Source organism: Salmo salar, chromosome ssa15 (genome assembly GCF_905237065.1).
Source record: "Salmo salar chromosome ssa15, Ssal_v3.1, whole genome shotgun sequence".
Taxonomy (NCBI): Eukaryota; Metazoa; Chordata; class Actinopteri; order Salmoniformes; family Salmonidae; genus Salmo; species Salmo salar.
In genome coordinates this window covers 102,791,440-102,811,335 of record NC_059456.1, presented here as the reverse complement: position 1 = coordinate 102,811,335, position 19,896 = coordinate 102,791,440, and the positions used below count along the sequence as shown (strand labels likewise).

Below are 19,896 nucleotides of genomic sequence, written 5' to 3'. Positions count from 1 at the left end.
CTGAGTGATATTTAGCCTCTGAAGCTGCAGAGGAGCGACACTTTGACTTAGTAACCCTTGAACAGTAGTCTACCTACTACTCAACAACTCATTGTCTTTCTATCTGGACATCTCTTGATAATCTAACAGGTCTTCGATCACCTCAACGACCTGTCAATCAATCTTCCTGTAGGAGATTTTCTTGTTTTGTTGTAGCACGCTTAGTGACTGCAAACCTGTTTCTGTGTAGCTAGGCACCTAGGACAACTAAACACCAAGATGTCAATGGACGAGCCTGAGGATCTGGAGATGGAGGGAGAGGAGGGGATAGACGCCAAGGAGCTGAAGAAGGAGCTGGCCGAGTCCAAGGCAGTTAAAGTGCTGATGCTGGGTAAGTGAATCAACCCATTGGTGTCAATGTATCAGACATGCTTCGGAAATATGCTCTTGTGATGAGGTAGCCCTGTCTGAAACTTGTAAGGTACTTTTGGCCTAATGGCGAAAATGTTGGAATCCCCCATTAGATTTGGTTTCCTCTTGATAAAGGAACTCAAAGGCAATATTTCAGCTAAATACTATGGAATCATAAGCAGGATATTTGTTGTGACATATGATGTGATATCAGATATTTGGTTGAGGTCAGTGGTGGAAAAAGGACCAAATTGTCATACTTGACTAAAAGTAAAGATACCTTAATAGAAAATGACTCAAGCAAAAGTGAAAGTCACCCAGTAAAATACTACTTGAATAAAAGTCTAAAAGTATTTGGTTTTAAATATACTTAAGTATCAAAAGTAAATGTAATCGCTAAAATATACTTAAGTACATTATTTTCTTTAGGAATGTAGTGGAGTAAAATTAAAAGTTTTCAAAAATATACATAGTAATGTAAAGTACAGATAACCAAAATAACTACTTAAGTTGTACTTTAAAGTATTTTTGCTTAAGTACTTTACACCACTGGTTGAGGTTTGTATTAAACTGTCATCCAGAAGCAAGGAGGGACCACATCGGAAAGGAGGGCATCATTTAATACGACTTGATTGGTCCCTCTGAAAACCTGGCCTCAGGATAGGACAAAAAATATATCAAATGAAATTGAGATAACATCTGTAATTTTCACATTTAATCTTTCTGGTGTTGAATATATTCCATCAAATGATATCATACTCTATGGTCCCATTTTAATCAAACACAGACAATAAGGCCTAGATTCAATCAGATAAAGCGTCAACCGGCAATAGCCCACACCCGCATAGCTGATGTTTGGACGGTGTCGGAGGTGGAACTGCGTCGGAGCTGTCAAATCGGTGAGCAGCTCCAACGCACTTCCACCTTTGACACCGCCAGAACATCAGCTATCCGGGTTGTCGGCAATCGGTTAATGCTTGATCTGATTGATCACTCGCTCCCAGTCGCATTAGAAGTTCAGGACGAGAAAGTGTAAGCTATATAGAAATAATGACGCTCAAATTGAAAATCATTCAACTAAATAATGAGGATTTCTATCAGCCTAAACAATGAGGATTTCTATCAGCCTAAACAATGAGGATTTCTATCAGCCTAAATAATGAGGATTTCTATCAGCCTAAATAATGAGGATTTCTATCAGCCTAAATAATGAGGATTTCTATCAGCTTAATCAAAGTGTAGATGACTTCTCACATTCCAGTGTTCGAACTTGTAAACAAGTCTGCATGGAATTTCTATTATTGCGACTTAGTGGTCGTGTCGGGGACAACAGTTGTTGACAACTAGCATTGTAGCTAAACCTAACCCTAATCCTTTTCCTAACCTTGACCTCATTCTCCTAATTTACTGCATTAATTCACCTAACCTGCTGTATTAGTTCTCCTAACCAGCAACGCTAAGTCACCTAACCTGCAACGCTAAGTCACCTAACCAGCAACGCTAAGTCACCTAACCTGCTGTATTAGTTCTCCTAACCTGCAACGCTAAGTCACCTAACCTGTCACATTAATCATCCTAACCTGCAACGCTAAGTCACCTAACCTGCAACGCTAAGTCACCTAACCAGCAACGCTAAGTCACCTAACCTGCTGTATTAGTTCTCCTAACCTGCAACGCTAAAAGTCACCTAACCTGCAACGCTAAGTCACCTAACTAGCAACGCTAAGTCACCTAACTAGCAACGCTAAGTCACCTAACCTGCTGTATTAGTTCTCCTAACCTGCAACGCTAAGTCACCTAATCTGCAACGCTAAGTCACCTAACCTGCCACATTAACTATCCTAACCTGCTACATTAACTATCCTAACCTGCCACATGAATTATCCTAACCTGCTACATGAATTATCCTAACCTGCCACATGAATTATCCTAACCTGCTACATTAATTATCCTAACCTGCCACATGAATTATCCTAACCTGCCACATGAATTATCCTAACCTGCCACATTAATTATCCTAACCTGCCACATTAATCATCCTAACCTGCCACATTAATCATCCTAACCTGCCACATTAACTATCCTAACCTGCTACATTAACTATCCTAACCTGCCACGTTAATTATCCTAACCTGCCACGTTAACTATCCTAACCTGCCACGTTAACTATCCTAACCTGCCACGTTAACTATCCTAACCTGCTACATTAACTATCCTAACCTGCTACGTTAATTGTCCTAACCTGCCACGTTAACTATCCTAACCTGCCACGTTAACTATCCTAACCTGCCACGTTAACTATCCTAACCTGCCACGTTAACTATCCTAACCTGCCACGTTAACTATCCTAACCTGCCACATTAACTATCCTAACCTGCTACGTTAATTATCCTAACCTGCCACGTTAACTATCCTAACCTGCCACGTTAACTATCCTAACCTGCCACGTTAACTATCCTAACCTGCCACATTAACTATCCTAACCTGCCACATTAACTATCCTAACCTGCCACGTTAACTATCCTAACCTGCCACGTTAACTATCCTAACCTGCCACGTTAACTATCCTAACCTGCCACGTTAACTATCCTAACCTGCCACGTTAACTATCCTAACCTGCCACGTTAACTATCCTAACCTGCCACGTTAACTATCCTAACCTGCCACGTTAACTATCCTAACCTGCCACGTTAACTATCCTAACCTGCCACATTAACTATCCTAACCTGCCACGTTAATTATCCTAACCTGCTACATGAATTATCCTAACCTGCCACATTAATTATCCTAACCTGCTACATTAATTATCCTAACCTGCCACATTAACTATCCTAACCTGCCACATGAATTATCCTAACCTGCCACATGAATTATCCTAACCTGCCACATGAATTATCCTAACCTGCCACATGAATTATCCTAACCTGCCACATGAATTATCCTAACCTGCCACATGAATTATCCTAACCTGCCACATGAATTATCCTAACCTGCCACATTAATTATGCCACATGAATTATCCTAACCTGCCACATGAATTATCCTAACCTGCTATGTAAACAAATCATCATTATTACCACACCGGAGCTGCTTGTGGATTTGACAGCTCAGTTCCACCTCTGACACCATCAAAACAACCTCTATGCAGATGTCGGCAGAAACAGATCTGATTGAAACAGGCCCTGAGTACTGATTCTGTCTGTGAATTGAATATGCACTTTGTCTGAACATTGACAGTTAAGAACCAACACACACAGATCAAGGCATAATATTATTTCTCACAGAATGTTTCAGCTATATGTGACTGAACGTAGAAAAGAAGGAAGAGATTTTTGTGGTTTGTTAAAGTATAGATTCAGACCTTGAGGTATATTGAGTTCCATTGCTCCCTGAGGTCCATTGCGCCCTGAGGTCCATTGCTCCCTCCCAGTGAGTCCAGTTCATGGGAAAGGCAGGACACATTGAGGTGGTTAAATAATCGCTACTAAAGGTCCAAGTGAATCATGGAACCCTGCCGATGAGGTGCCAAGCCGATTACACTGACGGGTTTAGCTTAGACTCCAGTCAAGAAATGTGTACCCATTCTCTCCTCTGACAGCATTCACCCTTACACACTACCGGTGCCGACCCAATTCAAACTGTGCTGTGCTGGCTCAGACTTAAAGTATCCTTTTTTTACATAGTCCTTTTTGCAGCACTACACTCTTCCAGAACCTATGATGTGTGGGTTCAGATGGGTTCTGGGCTCAGTAGGATTTAGTTGGGCTGAGGCTTAGTAGTGTGAAAAGGGTAATCCACTTGGCCTCTCTGCATGTAGCCACTTAAAGTCTCAGTCAATGCTAATGATCAAATCCAAAAAACAGGTCTCGGTATACATCCAGATACCGGAATAGACAGATCTATTTCCACAAGCCTAACCAGGCCAAATAGCTAACGCTGAGGTCTCCACAAACTGTTTTAGCATCTTCTACCCTTTTCACACTACTGAGTCAAGCTGAGCTGTACTTCTGATTTGGCCTGGTTCCACTTCCACTGGAACTGTGCTGGAAAGGTGTGTCGTGTTCTCACACAGTGTTCTCACTCCTACTAGTGGTACCATATAAATAGCGTTGTGTTCTTTTGCAGGCAGTTTTAGTGTGACCGTCTGACCGGGGTTCGAATCCTGTGTTATCCCTCTGATGGTGAGCAAACACAAGTTTTAAGGTCTCAGGCGGCTGAGCAGGCAAACGTAGTTCAAAGAACGACTTCTGTTACTTTAGCTCTCGTCTTGATACAAAGTGGTAAGATGACCTGTTTCAAGGTTGCATAATGCTTGTTGTGTTAAGACACAGGACCAGGTAACATAATGCTTGTTGTGTTAAGACACAGGACCAGGTTACATAATGCTTGATGTGTTAAGACACAGGACCAGGTTACATAATGTTTGATGTGTTAGGACACAGGACCAGGTTACATAACGCTTGCTGTGTTAAGACACAGGACCAGGTTACATAATGCTTGTTGTGTTAAGACACAGGACCAGGTTACATAATGCTTGCTGTGTTAAGACACAGGACCAGGTTACATAATGCTTTCTGTGTTAAGACACAGGACCAGGTTACATAACGCTTGCTGTGTTAAGACACAGGACCAGGTTACATAATGCTTGCTGTGTTAAGACACAGGACCAGGTTACATAATGCTTGATGTGTTAAGACACAGGACCAGGTTACATAACGCTTGCTGTGTTAAGACACAGGACCAGGTTACATAATGCTTGCTGTGTTAAGACACAGGACCAGGTTACATAATGCTTGATGTGTTAAGACACAGGACCAGGTTACATAATGCTTGATGTGTTAAGACACAGGACCAGGTTACATAATGCTTGCTGTGTTAAGACACAGGACCAGGTTACATAATGCTTGATGTGTTAAGACACAGGACCAGGTTACATAATGCTTGCTGTGTTAAGACAAAGGACCAGGTTACATAACGCTTGCTGTGTTAAGACACAGGACCAGGTTACATAATGCTTGATGTGTTAAGACACAGGACCAGGTTACATAATGCTTGTTGTGTTAAGACACAGGACCAGGTTACATAATGTTTGATGTGTTAGGACACAGGAGACATGAAGCCCATCCATAACACTCAGCAAGGGGGTACGTGAAGAGGAGGGCGGCCAACCTTAATGAGGAAGGGCACTGAGCCAATGGGTGCCGTCTGTGGCTATGAGTGGCGCAGGGCTCAACCAATTAGAGTAGATTAAATGGAGAACACTTAGCATCTATTGGAGGATGTCTGTCTATTGTCTTTATAACTGCTGTGTTGTTGAATAATCTAATCAACTTTACTACAATTCCCCGTTTAACTACTCAACTAAGCTGAGATTGTCTGAGTTGAATAGCCAGCTGTATAGCGAACTCCTATCTATGTAAATGAACATGCCACCATAGGAGTTGGCAAGACAGCACAAACAGATTTGGAACCAGGCTAGAGATAAAATGAGCTGAGACCTATATACTGACTGGCCTGGTTACAGGATGACATTATATACTGACTGGCCTGGTTACAGGATGACATTATATACTGCCTGGCCTGGTTACAGGATGACATTATATACTGACTGGCCTGGTTACAGGAGGACATTATATACTGACTGGCCTGGCCTGGTTACAGGATGACATTATATACTGCCTGGCCTGGTTACAGGATGACATTATATACTGACTGGCCTGGTTACAGGAGGACATTATATACTGACTGGCCTGGCCTGGTTACAGGATGACATTATATACTGCCTGGCCTGGTTACAGGATGACATTATATACTGCCTGGCCTGGTTACAGGATGACATTATATACTGACTGGCCTGGTTACAGGACGGCATTATATACTGACTGGCCTGGCCTGGTTACAGGATGACATTATATACTGCCTGGCCTGGTTACAGGATTACATTATATACTGACTGGCCTGGTTACAGGATGACATTATATACTGCCTGGCCTGGTTACAGGATGACATTATATACTGACTGCCCTGGTTACAGGATGACATTATATACTGACTGGCCTGGTTACAGGATGACATTATATACTGACTGGCCTGGTTACAGGACGACATTATATACTGACTGGCCTGGCCTGGTTACAGGATGACTTTATATACTGACTGGCCTGGTTACAGGAGGACATTATATACTGACTGGCCTGGCCTGGTTACAGGATGATATTATATACTGCCTGGCCTGGTTACAGGATGACATTATATACTGACTGGCCTGGTTACAGGACGGCATTATATACTGACTGGCCTGGTTACAGGACGGCATTATATACTGACTGGCCTGGTTACAGGATGACATTATATACTGCCTGGCCTGGTTACAGGATTACATTATATACTGACTGGCCTAGTTACAGGATGAAATTATATACTGACTGGCCTGGCCTGGTTACAGGATGACATTATATACTGCCTGGCCTGGTTACAGGATGACATTATATACTGACTGTCCTGGTTCTCTGGGTAGAATCTTTCCATTATGGTCCTCTCTATGAGTAGCCTCTTTCTATGATGGTCCTCTCTTTCCATTATGGTCCTCTCTTTCTATTATGGTCCTCTCTCAGTAGCCTCTTTCCATTATGGTCCTCTCTTTCCATGATGGTCCTCTCTAAGTAGCATCTTTCCATTATGGTCCTCTCTCAGTAGCCTCTTTCCATTATGGTCCTCTCGTTCCATGATGGTCCTCTCTTTCCATGATGGTCCTCTCTTTCCATGATGGTCCTCTCTTTCCATGATGGTCCTCTCTTTCCATGATGGTCCTCTCTGAGTAGCAGTAGTAGTATGGTGTTTAAAGGTTTTAAATAAGTGATACCAAGGCCTTTGTCCTGATCTGCCTGGGAGAACCATGTGTGTCCCAAATGGCACCCTATTAGACCCTGGTCAAAAGTAGTACACTATATAGGCTCCTTATACCACCCACCACTGCGACCTGTATGCTCTAGTTGGCTGGCCCTCGCTACATATTCGTCGCCAGACCCACTGGCTCCAGGTCATCTATAAGTTTCTGCTAGGTAAAGCTCCGCCTTATCTCAGCTCACTGGTCACGATAACAATACCCACCCGTAGCACGCGCTCCAGCAGGTATATCTCACTGGTCATCTCCAAAGCCAACACCTGCTTTGGCCGCCTTTCCTTCCAGTTCTCTGCTGCCAGTGACAGGAACGAATTTCAAAAATCGCTGAAGCTGGAGACTTACATTTCCCTCACTAACTTTAAACATCAGCTATCTGAGCAGCTAACCAATTGCTGCAGCTGTACATAGTCCATCTGTAAATAGCCCACCCAATCTACCTACCTCATCCCCATATTATTTTTATTTACTTTTCTTCTCTTTTGCACACCAGTTTCACTACTCATCTGCTCATCTATCACTCCCGTGTTAATTGTAATTACTTTGCTACTATGGCCTATTTATTGCCTTACCGCATCACGCCATTTGCACACACTGTATATAGACATTCTTTTTTTTTCTCTATTGTGTTATTGACTGTACGCTTGTTTATTCCATGTGTAACTCTGTGTTGTTGTTTGTGTCGCACTGCTTTGCTTTATCTTGGCCAGGTCGCTGTTGTAAATGAGAACTTGTTCTCAACTAGCCTACCTGGTTAAATAAAGGTGAAATAAACTATAAAAAATAAAAATAGGGTGCTATTTGAGCCGTACTGTACTATAAAGGGGATATAGAGTACTATTTGAGCCATACTGCACTATATAGGGAATAGGGTACTATTTGAGCCGTACTGCACTATATAGGGAATAGGGTACTATTTGAGCCGTACTGCACTATATAGGGAATAGGGTACTATTTGAGCCGTACTGCACTATATAGGGAATAGGGTACTATTTGAGCCGTACTGCACTATATAGGGAATAGGGTACTATTTGAGCCGTACTGCACTATATAGGGAATAGGGTACTATTTGAGCCGTACTGCACTATATAGGGAATAGGGTACTATTTGAGCCGTACTGCACCGGCCCAGGTTTCAGGTTGGGGTCGGTGCCATAGTATTTTGGTTTTAAAGGTTTTCAAATACAGGTTTTAAATAAAGATTTTAAGTGACTTCAAGTTCTTTGTCCTGAAGAGTCTGAGACTCAGTGAGTCCCATTGAGCCACAGTGAGGCCCACTGAAGACCAGAGACGTCAGTGATCTCCTCACAGACTGTCCTCTTGCTCTATTGTCACTCTTCCTCATAATCTAACTGGGTCACATTAGTAAGTGGTGTTTGTTATGTTTCAGTAGTGCACTGTATAGGGAATAGGGTGCCATTTGGGAAGTACCATATGTTTTCTCTAGCCACAAGGTCCAAGAGTATTCTTGGCCTGAGGGACTTCTACTTAACTGTAATTATGTTACATATTATGTGACTGATAAAGGTCAACAGATATGTAATGACAAGGCTTTTGTTTTGCCATTTTACCACAAGCAGGACATACTTTTCTCCTAATACATTACATTATCTGTCTGTGTCACTGATGAAAGCCATGTAACAAAAAGTTAAATGGATGACATTTAACTGTCGATAAATGGTGTATTTTTGTTTTCTTTCAGGTGCTGAGGAGTCGGGGAAAAGCACCATCGTAAAACAAATGAAGTGAGTTAATTTAAAACTGAAGCCTCTCACTGAATGTGGGGCAGTGATCCGCAGTTTCACAAATATACCACTAGGGGCAGCTGAGAGAAAGTGAGCCACAGTGTTACAAATATACCACTAGGTGGCAGTTTGGATAAGTGAGCTGCTGCTGCTGCTGCTGCTGCTGCTGCTGCTGCTACTGCTACTGCTACTGCTACTACTATTCTTCTTCTTCTTCTTCTTCTTCTCTCCTCCACAGAATCCTCCACCTGGGTGGTTTTAGTAAGGAGGAGAAGGTGATGTACAGAGAGGTGATCTTTGGTAACATCCTGCAGTCAGCTCTGTCCATCGTCAGAGGCATGAGCATCCTGGAGATCAAGTACGGATCACCAGCCGCAGAGGTGGGTACTGCAGGCTGTGTGTGTGTGTGTGTGTGTGTGTGTGTGTGTGTGTGTGTGTGTGTGTGTAGAACTATACTATACTAATATACCATACTACAGTATATTATATTACACTGTATGGACCTGTTATACTAAACTATACTGACATATATGTGTGGTTCTCTGTGTGGCCAGGATGAGGGCAAGAAGCTGGAGAACCTTTCCAACTCTACTGAAGAGGGCACCATGCCTCCTGAGATGGCTGAGTGCATCAAGAAGCTGTGGCTGGACCCTGGCATCCAGGAGTGCTTTGAGAGAGCAGCTGAAGGCTACCAGCTCCTCGACTCCGCTCACTAGTGAGTTTAATCTGTCTGCCGTTATTACTCAGGACCCGTATTCACTAGCGTTTCAGAGTGCTGATCTAGGATCAGAGCCTGTATCCATGAATTGTCTCAGAGTAGGGTGCTGTTCTAGGATCAGGTCCCCCCCTCCTTATCCATGTAATCTTATTCATTATGATCTAAAAAGCAAAACTGATCCTAGATCAGCAATTCTACTTGGTGACGCCTGATGAATACAAACAGCTCTGACATTTACAGCCTACCTTGGTGATCTGATCCTTGGATTGATTGATTGTGCCATTCTCCGACAGCTTCCTCAGTGACCTTGACCGCATCACCGTGGCTGACTTGACCCCCAATGACCAAGACATCCTACGGTGCAGGATCTCGACCGGTGGGGTTAACGAGGAGAGGTTTATCTGCAAAGACATCCAATTCAGGTGATGCTACAGTAGCTAACTACCGGACTGCCTCGTCACAGTACATTATAGTACACCTGCAAAGAGGTAGAATTCAGGTTAGGTAGTGTAAACTGGTGCGATCGAACCACAGACCTCTTGCACAACAACCCAACGTCTTAACCATTAAAGAAAATCCTTGTGATCTGAGAGCAGCATTTGTGTTTACAAAGAGAGCCCAATTCTGATCTTTTTTTTTTTCTCACCAATTGGTCTTTTGACCAATCACATAAGCTCTTTTGCCATTGCCAATAACTCGCCAAAATATCAGAATTGGGCTGCCTGTGTAAACGCAGCCAGTAAGGGCCATGTCTTAATGAGAGTGTGATTTTAAATCACCTCCATTACACCAGCTCATTGCTGTAGCAACTTATAGAGTGTGAAGTATTTGTATGTGATCGCTGCTAGAATTGAACCAGCAACCTTGGCAAGTGCCACGCTCTCACCATATACACCAGCTAAGTACACACTGGAGGAGCTGTGATGTTTTCCTAACGCACGCTCATGATGATTAAGTACTGTAGTTGCTGAACGCTCCTCTCCTGTAAAAAAAAAAAGGGCTTTATAAATGATTGATTTGGTTAATTGTTTGATTGTTGTGTCTCTCTGACGGACAGGATGTTTGATATGAGTGGCAGAAGAGAAGAGAGGAAGAAGTGGATCCACTGTTTCCAGGGCGTCCATTGCATCCTGTTCTGTAGTGCCCTCAGCGCATATGACCTGGTGCTGCTGGAGGATGAGGAAATGGTGAGTGATTATACACACATTGTTTCACACACACACGTGTATACACACACACACGCTTCAAAGTTAAACTACAGGAGACTCTCTACCTCACTGGGGACAGTTGAGAGGGAGATGATTCAACCACACCACAGGAGATGCTGATATGATTCAACCACACCACAGAAGATGCTGATATGATTCAACCACACCACAGGAGATGCTGATATGATTCAACCACACCACAGGGGATGCTGATATGATTCAACCACACCACAGGAGATGCTGATATGATTCAACCACACCACAGGAGATGCTGATATGATTCAACCACACCACAGGAGATGCTGATATGATTCAACCACACCACAGGAGATGCTGATATGATTCAACCACACCACAGGAGATGCTGATATGATTCAACCACACCACAGGAGATGCTGATATGATTCAACCACACCACAGGAGATGCTGATATGATTCAACCACACCACAGGAGATGCTGATATGATTCAACCACACCACAGGAGATGCTGATATGATTCAACCACACCACAGGAGATGCTGATATGATTCAACCACACCACAGAAGATGCTGAGATGATTCAACCACACAACAGAAGATGCTGAGATGATTCAACCACACCACAGGAGATGCTGAGATGATTCAACCACACCACAGGAGATGCTGATATGATTCAACCACACCACAGAAGATGCTGATATGATTCAACCACACCACAGGAGATGCTGATATGATTCAACCACACCACAGAAGATGCTGATATGATTCAACCACACCACAGGAGATGCTGATATGATTCAACCACACCACAGGAGATGCTGATATGATTCAACCACACCACAGGAGATGCTGATATGATTCAACCACACCACAGGAGATGCTGATATGATTCAACCACACCACAGGAGATGCTGATATGATTCAACCACACCACAGGAGATGCTGATATGATTCAACCACACCACAGGAGATGCTGATATGATTCAACCACACCACAGAAGATGCTGATATGATTCAACCACACCACAGGAGATGCTGATATGATTCAACCACACCACAGGAGATGCTGATATGATTCAACCACACCACAGGAGATGCTGATATGATTCAACCACACCACAGAAGATGCTGATTCAACCCCACCACAGAAGATGCTGATATGATTCAACAACACCACAGGAGATGCTGATATGATTCAACCACACCACAGGAGATGCTGATGTGATTCAACCACACCACAGAAGATGCTGATGTGATTCAACCACACCACAGAAGATGCTGATATGATTCAACCACACCACAGGAGATGCTGATATGATTCAACCACACCACAGGAGATGCTGATATGATTCAACCACACCACAGGAGATGCTGATATGATTCAACCACACCACAGGAGATGCTGATATGATTCAACCACACCACAGGAGATGCTGATATGATTCAACCACACCACAGGAGATGCTGATATGATTCAACCACACCACAGGAGATGCTGATATGATTCAACCACACCACAGGAGATGCTGATATGATTCAACCACACCACAGGATATGCTGATATGATTCAACCACACCACAGGAGATGCTGATATGATTCAACCACACCACAGGAGATGCTGATATGATTCAACCACACCACAGGAGATGCTGATATGATTCAACCACACCACAGAAGATGCTGATATGATTCAACCACACCACAGAAGATGCTGAGATGATTCAACCACACAACAGAAGATGCTGAGATGATTCAACCACACCACAGGAGATGCTGAGATGATTCAACCACACCACAGGAGATGCTGATATGATTCAACCACACCACAGGAGATGCTGATATGATTCAACCACACCACAGGAGATGCTGATATGATTCAACCACACCACAGAAGATGCTGATATGATTCAACCACACCACAGGAGATGCTGAGATGATTCAACCACACAACAGGAGATGCTGAGATGATTCAACCACACCACAGGAGATGCTGAGATGATTCAACCATACCACAGGAGATGCTGATATGATTCAACCACACCACAGGAGATGCTGATATGATTCAACCACACCACAGGAGATGCTGATATGATTCAACCACACCACAGGAGATGCTGATATGATTCAACCACACCACAGGAGATGCTGATATGATTCAACCACACCACAGAAGATGCTGATATGATTCAACCACACCACAGAAGATGCTGATATGATTCAACCACACCACAGGAGATGCTGATATGATTCAACCACACCACAGAAGATGCTGATATGATTCAACCAAACCTCACCGGCTAGTGACCACAGCCAGCTAATGATGTTGACGGTTTTGTATCCCAACAATGATCATGATGATGAAGATAATGATACTTCCTCTCCCCTCCTCTTTTCAGAATCGCATGCACGAGTCTCTCCACCTATTCAACAGTATCTGCAACCACAGGTTCTTCGAGGACACCACCCAAGTGCTTTTCCTCAACAAGAAGGACGTCTTCCAAGAGAAAATCAAGCATGTCCACCTCAATGTCTGCTTCCCTGACTACGATGGTGAGTCCAACTCTGAGTCCCAAATGGCAAAACGTTGTTTTCACTGAGCTTTCGGCCTTTCGTTTGAAGTTTATTTACCATGCGACGAATGAATGAATACATCGTAAATCTCTCAGTGATTAGTTTCAAGTTATTGTCACATGCACAAGTACAGTGAAATGCCTTTCTTGCCTGCTTTTTCCCAACAATGTAGCTATCAATATCAGTAGTACAAAAAAAAATAATAAAAAAGTCAATTAGAACAAAAACACACGAGAAACAGAAATATGAAGAACACGAGAACGTAAGTAACCTTACAGTACCAGCCAAAAGTTTAGATGCACCTACTCATTCAAGGGTTTTTTACATTTTTTCAATATTTTGTACATTGTATAATAATAGTGACAACATCAAAACTATTAAACAACACATATGGAGTCATGTAGTAACCAATGAGTGTTAAACAAATCAAAATATATTTTAAATTTGAGATTCTTCAAAGTAGCCACCCTTTGCCTTGATGACAGCTTTGCACACTCTTGGCATTCTCTCAACCTGCTTCATGAGGTAGTCACCTGGAATGCATTTCAATTAACAGGTGCGCCTTGTTAAATGTTAACTTGTGGAATTTATTTCCTTATTTATGCGTTTGAGCCAATCGGTTTTGCTGTGACAAGGTAGGGGTGGTATACAGAAGATAGCTAGATACAGTTGAAGTCGGAAGTTTACATAACCCTTAGCCAACTATATTTTAACTCAGTTTCACAATTCCTGACATTTAATCCTAGTAAAAATTCCCTGTCTTAGGTCAGTTAGGATCACCACTTTATTTTAAGAATGTGAAATGTCAGAATAATAGTAGAGAAAATTATTTATTTCAGCTTTTATTTCTTTCATCACATTCCCAGCGGGTCAGAAGTTTACATACACTCAATTAGTATTTGGTAGCATTGCCTTTAAATTGTTTAACTTGGGGTAAACATTTCGGGTAGCCTTCCACAAGCTTCCCACAATAAGTTGGGTGAATTTTGGCCCATTCCTCCTGACAGAGCTGGTGTAACTGAGTCAGGTTTGTAGGCCTCCTTGCTCGCACACACCTTTTCAGTTCTTCCCACAAATGTTGTATAGGATTGAGGTCAGGGCTTTGTGATGGCCACTCCAATACCTTGACTTTGTTGTCCTTAAGCCATTTTGCCACAACTTTGGAAGTATGCTTGGGGTCATTGTCCATTTGGGAGACCCATTTGCGACCAAGCCTTAACTTCCTGACTGATGTCTTGAGATGTTGCTTCAATATATCCACATAATTTTCCTGCCTCATGATGCCATCTATTTTGTGAAGTGCACCAGTCCCTCCTGCAGCAAAGCACCCCCACAACATGATGCTGCCACCCCCATGCTTCACGGTTGGGATGGTGTTCTTCGGCTTGCAAGCCTCCCCCTTTTTCCTCCAAACACAACGATGGTCATTATGTCCAAACAGTTCTATTTTAGTTTCATCAGACCAGAGGACATTTCTCCAAAAAGTACGATCTTTGTCCCCATGTGCAGTTGCAAACCGTAGTCTGGCTTTTTTTATGGTGGTTTTGGAGCAGTGGCTTCTTCCTTGCTGAGCAGCCTTTCAGGTTATGACAATATAGGACTCGTTTTACTGTGGATATAGATGCCTTTGCACCCGTTTCCTCCAGCATCTTCACAAGATCCTTTGCTGTGGTTCTGGGATTGATTTGCACTTTTCGCACCAAAGTACATTCATCTCTAGGAGACAGAACGCGTCTCCTTCCTGAGCGGTATGACGGCTGCGTGGTCCCATGGTGTTTATACTTGCGTACCATTGTTTGTACAGATGAACGTGCTACCCTCAGGCGTTTGGAAATTTTGGAAATCTACATTGTTTTTTCTTAGGTCTTGAGTTATTTCTTTTGATTTTCCCATTATGTCAAGCAAAGAGGCACTGAGTTTGAAGGTAGGCCTTGAAATACATCCACAGGTACACCTCCAATTGACTCAAATGATGTCAATTAGCCTATCAGAAGCTTCAAGCTGTTTAAAGGCACAGTCAAATTAGTGTATTAAACTTCTGACCCACTGGAATTGTGATACAGTGAATTATAAGTGAAATAATCTGTCTGTAAATAATTTTTGGAAAAATTACTTGTCATGCACAAAGTAGATGTCCTAAACGACTTGTGAAAACTATAGTTTGTTAACAAGAAATTTGTGGAGTGGTTGAAAAACAAGTTTTAATGACTCCATCCTAAGTCTATGTAAACTTCTGACTTCAACTGTAGTTCTCCTTGGTTCTGAACCAATCATATTTCTTACTTAAACCTAACCCATATCCCTTTACCACGTGGAATTACATACTTAGTGTCTACTTTCTTGCTTAAACATAACCAATCACATTTGTTTCTGCCCTCGAGGCAGAGTTGCCATTAGAACAAGATGGGATAAGGAAAACTCCATTCTGCAAGTGGGGTCTGAGCGTATCTTCCCTCTCTGTAACAAGACATTTTGTTACACACTTGATCTAGTTCCTTGGTCAGTTCATTGTTTAACTGAAATCCGCAGGATTAAAAAAATCACTTTGAATGAAAAAGTATCTGAATGAAGTATAAAACCCCTCGTATTCCCTCTGTAGGGCCAGACCCATACAAAGAGTACAGCAACTACTCGGTCAGATTTCAACCTCTATACTCTTCTCTCCCTAATAGGGTCAAATACGTACGAAGACGCCTGTAATCACGTGAAGATGCAGTTTGAGTCTCTGAACTTGAGGCAGGCGGAGAAACCCATCTACACCCACGTCACCTGCGCTGTAGACACACAGGACGTGAATCAGGCCTTCGACACCATCACAGACGTCATCAAAATCAATCTAAAAGATGCCGGGCTGTTCTGAGGCAGCTCCTGATTGAAGGTATGACCGTCTATATTACTGCCTGATGCACGTACACACACCTCAGTGCCTAACAGGAAATCCCTGTCTGAGAACCGACATCAGTCCTGTCGCCTCACTGACACACTGTAATAAGGGCCAGCTGTGGCCAAACTATCGGTAATTCACTTAAAACAACACGATGACATACCGTATTGTCTTGACATACCATTAATATTGCCATGGTCTTAGGCGCTTCGTCCCTTCTAGTACATTTTTGTTTCTATGGGTCAGACCGTTTGGCACGGCTGAAGGTGAGGATGGATGGATGAGTCGTAAAGCTAACATTGACTCAGTACTATCTCTGTCCCTCCCTCGACACCATCTGTCCACTCTCCCTCCCTCTCACATCGCCTCAACACTATTACAGTCTCCAAAGGGCCATTAGACAGGCCTAATTAAGCTATACTTTTCTCTAAATAAATGTGGTCAAATATACATTAGAGCAGGGGTGGGCATTGAAACTGTAGTCTTGGAGTGAGAGTGTAGTCTTTTGTTCCAATTTGGGTGACCAAAACAAGCTGAATATGCAGGCATGATCTATGACATAAGTAGCATTCACTTAGGCACAACAGATTCTCAGAAAGATTACGTATAAATGCAAAAACACGTATACAGTTGAATTCCTATTTTCTTCCCTTCTCCAGAACGTACTTCCATCCATCCATCAGCCAACTCATTGGTTTTATTTGGCCACTGTGCTGAAGGTGGTGGACAGTTGGTGGACAACTGTTTATCTGCTGTCACCGTCACCACCTCCGAGCCCTGGTTCCTCGGACGCCTCTCCATCAACGTCATCAATGCCATTGGATTGAAACAGAGTATCAAAACATTTGTAAACCAAAACAAAAAAAAGGCTAATTACATAAGGCCATATGCTCTTCTTTGCGTAAGGCATTTAAATCCCTGAAGCTAGTGTTTTTGTCTTCCCTTCAGTAGTCTCCTGTGGTCTCCATTTTAACGTTAAAAAGTTATAAAGTAAACAGCTGAAATTTTTATATTTCAAAATTCTATTTTAATCTATTTTAATAGAATAATAAGCTTACACTTTGTAAATAATAGACCAATCTTTATTTTAAGAAAGACATCAGAAGTACTGTGAGAAAGAAGGGATCTGTTTTTTGTTGTTGTGATGTGTAGACACATAAAATAAAGATGCATAGAGTTCCCTGTTTGGTTTGTGATCGTTGAAGATTACACAATACTATTATCACATAGTAGGGAACATGAACACATGGACACTTTCCCACAGTGGTTGAAGTGGAATGAAAAAGGTGCCGGTACACATTTTGGATCCCGGGACTCATAATATTTTAGAGCGAATATTTTATGATTTGCCAGTACTCAAGTAATAGAAAATGCCTGGTTCTGATATTATAGCACCGGCCCACTTCAAGCACTGCTTTGCCATTGGCTGGATTGTGAAATACAAAAGACAAATATGGAGAAGAGCAGAGAGCTTTAGTGCCATAATTTAATGGTGTTAAGATCAACAACAACATCTGTACAAAGTCAAACTGAACCAGAAATATAACGTAGCTACCACATCTGATCAGTCTCCAGGGTCGTATTCATTAGTGCACACCGTTTCAAAATGTAGCAAAAAGTTATTATTAAAGGCTTATTGGACAATTCCAGGTATTCCCTCCCTGTTTCAGTGTATTTTCTTCTGTTTGGGGGCCTAATGGTGAATATGACCCTGGAATGTATAGTAATGTTCGGAAAGTGGTGACAGTCTAACCCAGATACAGTAGTTAGTGGCTATTTGGCAACCGTTTTCTGTACAGAATTAACGCTCAGTGGAGTTCTCCTTGGTTCCGAACCACTCATATTTCTTACTTAAACTTAACCCAACCCATAACCCTTTATCACGCGGAATTACATACTTAGTGTCTCATTTCTTGCCTAAACTTAACCAAATCACATTTGTTTTTCTGCCCTCGGAGGCAGAGTTGCCATTAGAACAAGATGGGATAAGGAAAACTCCATTCTGCAAGTGGGGTCTGAGCGTAACTTCCCCCTCTGTAACAAGACATTTTGTTACACACTTGATCTAGTTCCTTGGTCAGTTCATTCTTTAACTGAAATTCACAGGATTAAAAAATCACTTTGAATTAAAAAAAAACTGAATTAATTATAAAAAGGCCATAAAATATCAAGCTGTGAAATCCAAAATTCTCTTTCATGCAGGTAATCAATAATTATTGTCTTGTAAAGTGTTGTGAAACAATTATTAATCTCACTTGACAATAATCAATATTCAATGATCAATAAATGTACAATAATGTGCGGTAGTGAAAAAGAGTCCTAAATATAAAAATATTGTTCAATACAAAGTGGTGCATTTCTACATTTTTTTTTTTTTTAAGAATCAGAAATAAGTGAAACCTCGTGTTAGTCTACACAAGACTATTGAATTCATGAAAAGATGGCTGATTAAAATCTCAAAAATGTGAAGAGTTAGAGTAGGTGCAGGTCAAATCTATCACATGAATTCCTGATCCATAGGCCAACTTCAGAGCACTAACCATACTCATGGATAGAAATGCAATCTGATAATGTAAAGAAATCCCAAAATGAAAAAGAAACTATTTCAACTACTTTATACAAATAACATGCTATAAAATACTTTTTTTTTTTAATGAAAAATGAAATGAGGCATATGACTCAGTGAACGAATGCAACAGATTGGTGAAAAAAAGAAGGAAAAAAAACCGAATGGTGAAATATTGCGATGAGAGATATTCAGCTTGGTGGTTGGGTCCTTTTTGTTTTCATATATACCAGTAGTGTGTCAAACTATAGATGTGAGCACTGGAATGGAGAGAAGGGATAGTCAAAAATAGTGCACTACATAAGGAATTAGGTTGCCATTTGGGAACTGGCCAAGGATTATTTTTCTATCTGTGTGTTTTGTTGGTTAATCAACAACTAAAGGTCATAAAAACATCACTTTACTCCATATACTAAAAACAGAAGTGCTCTGTAGTCGGACTTGGCAGTTCCCATAGAAGTCACAGTGAGTGTTTCACTAGTGAAGGTTTTATCCACAGTTCAGTTCTGTCCTGCTCCTCGGTGTGTATCAGAGTGTTGAACATGGAGGAAAATCGTCTCGGATAAAAATAAAAGTGGTTAAAAAAAAAAAAAACAGGAACCAAATCCCAAAATGCAGCATTCATCAGGTGCCGCATGCAGCGTGGCAACGAAACAGTCTCAGGTTCTACTCTCTATAATCTTCTCCTACGATCATCTAATGCAAACATCCCAAGTCATCATCCCCTCCCATGAGGCTCACCAGACACCTACAAAAGATGAAGAGAGAGGACAGGATAAAAAAGTTAACCATTATAAAACCATTATAAACTCTGCCAAAGCCTCCTACCTCTGACTGCATCCCAGCTGTGCACCTTCAACCAATACCAGGACTATGGCTTTTATGTATTTAACTAGGCAAGTCAGTTAAGAACAAATTCTTATTTACAATGAC

The 19,896-nt window shown here is 41.9% G+C and overlaps 2 protein-coding genes across 2 annotated transcripts in view; one reads left to right on the top strand and one right to left on the bottom strand.

Moving 5' to 3' along the window:
* On the top strand, positions 1 to 19,557 carry LOC106572857 (guanine nucleotide-binding protein G(t) subunit alpha-2). Its single transcript, XM_014147397.2, has 9 exons — positions 1 to 370; positions 8,993 to 9,035; positions 9,274 to 9,415; positions 9,590 to 9,750; positions 10,047 to 10,175; positions 10,811 to 10,940; positions 13,339 to 13,492; positions 16,186 to 16,391; positions 17,057 to 19,557. Exons 1-8 carry the CDS (start codon positions 259 to 261, stop codon positions 16,371 to 16,373), a joined length of 1,059 nt encoding a protein of 352 aa, XP_014002872.1. The 5' UTR covers positions 1 to 258; the 3' UTR covers positions 16,374 to 16,391; positions 17,057 to 19,557.
* LOC106572859 (guanine nucleotide-binding protein G(i) subunit alpha-3) overlaps positions 17,870 to 19,896 on the bottom strand; it is an 83,947-nt gene continuing 81,920 nt past the window's right edge. Inside the window, exon 9 of the mRNA XM_014147400.2 lies at positions 17,870 to 19,711. The gene's annotated coding sequence lies outside the window, so the exon portion shown is untranslated. The remainder of the gene's footprint in view (positions 19,712 to 19,896) is intronic.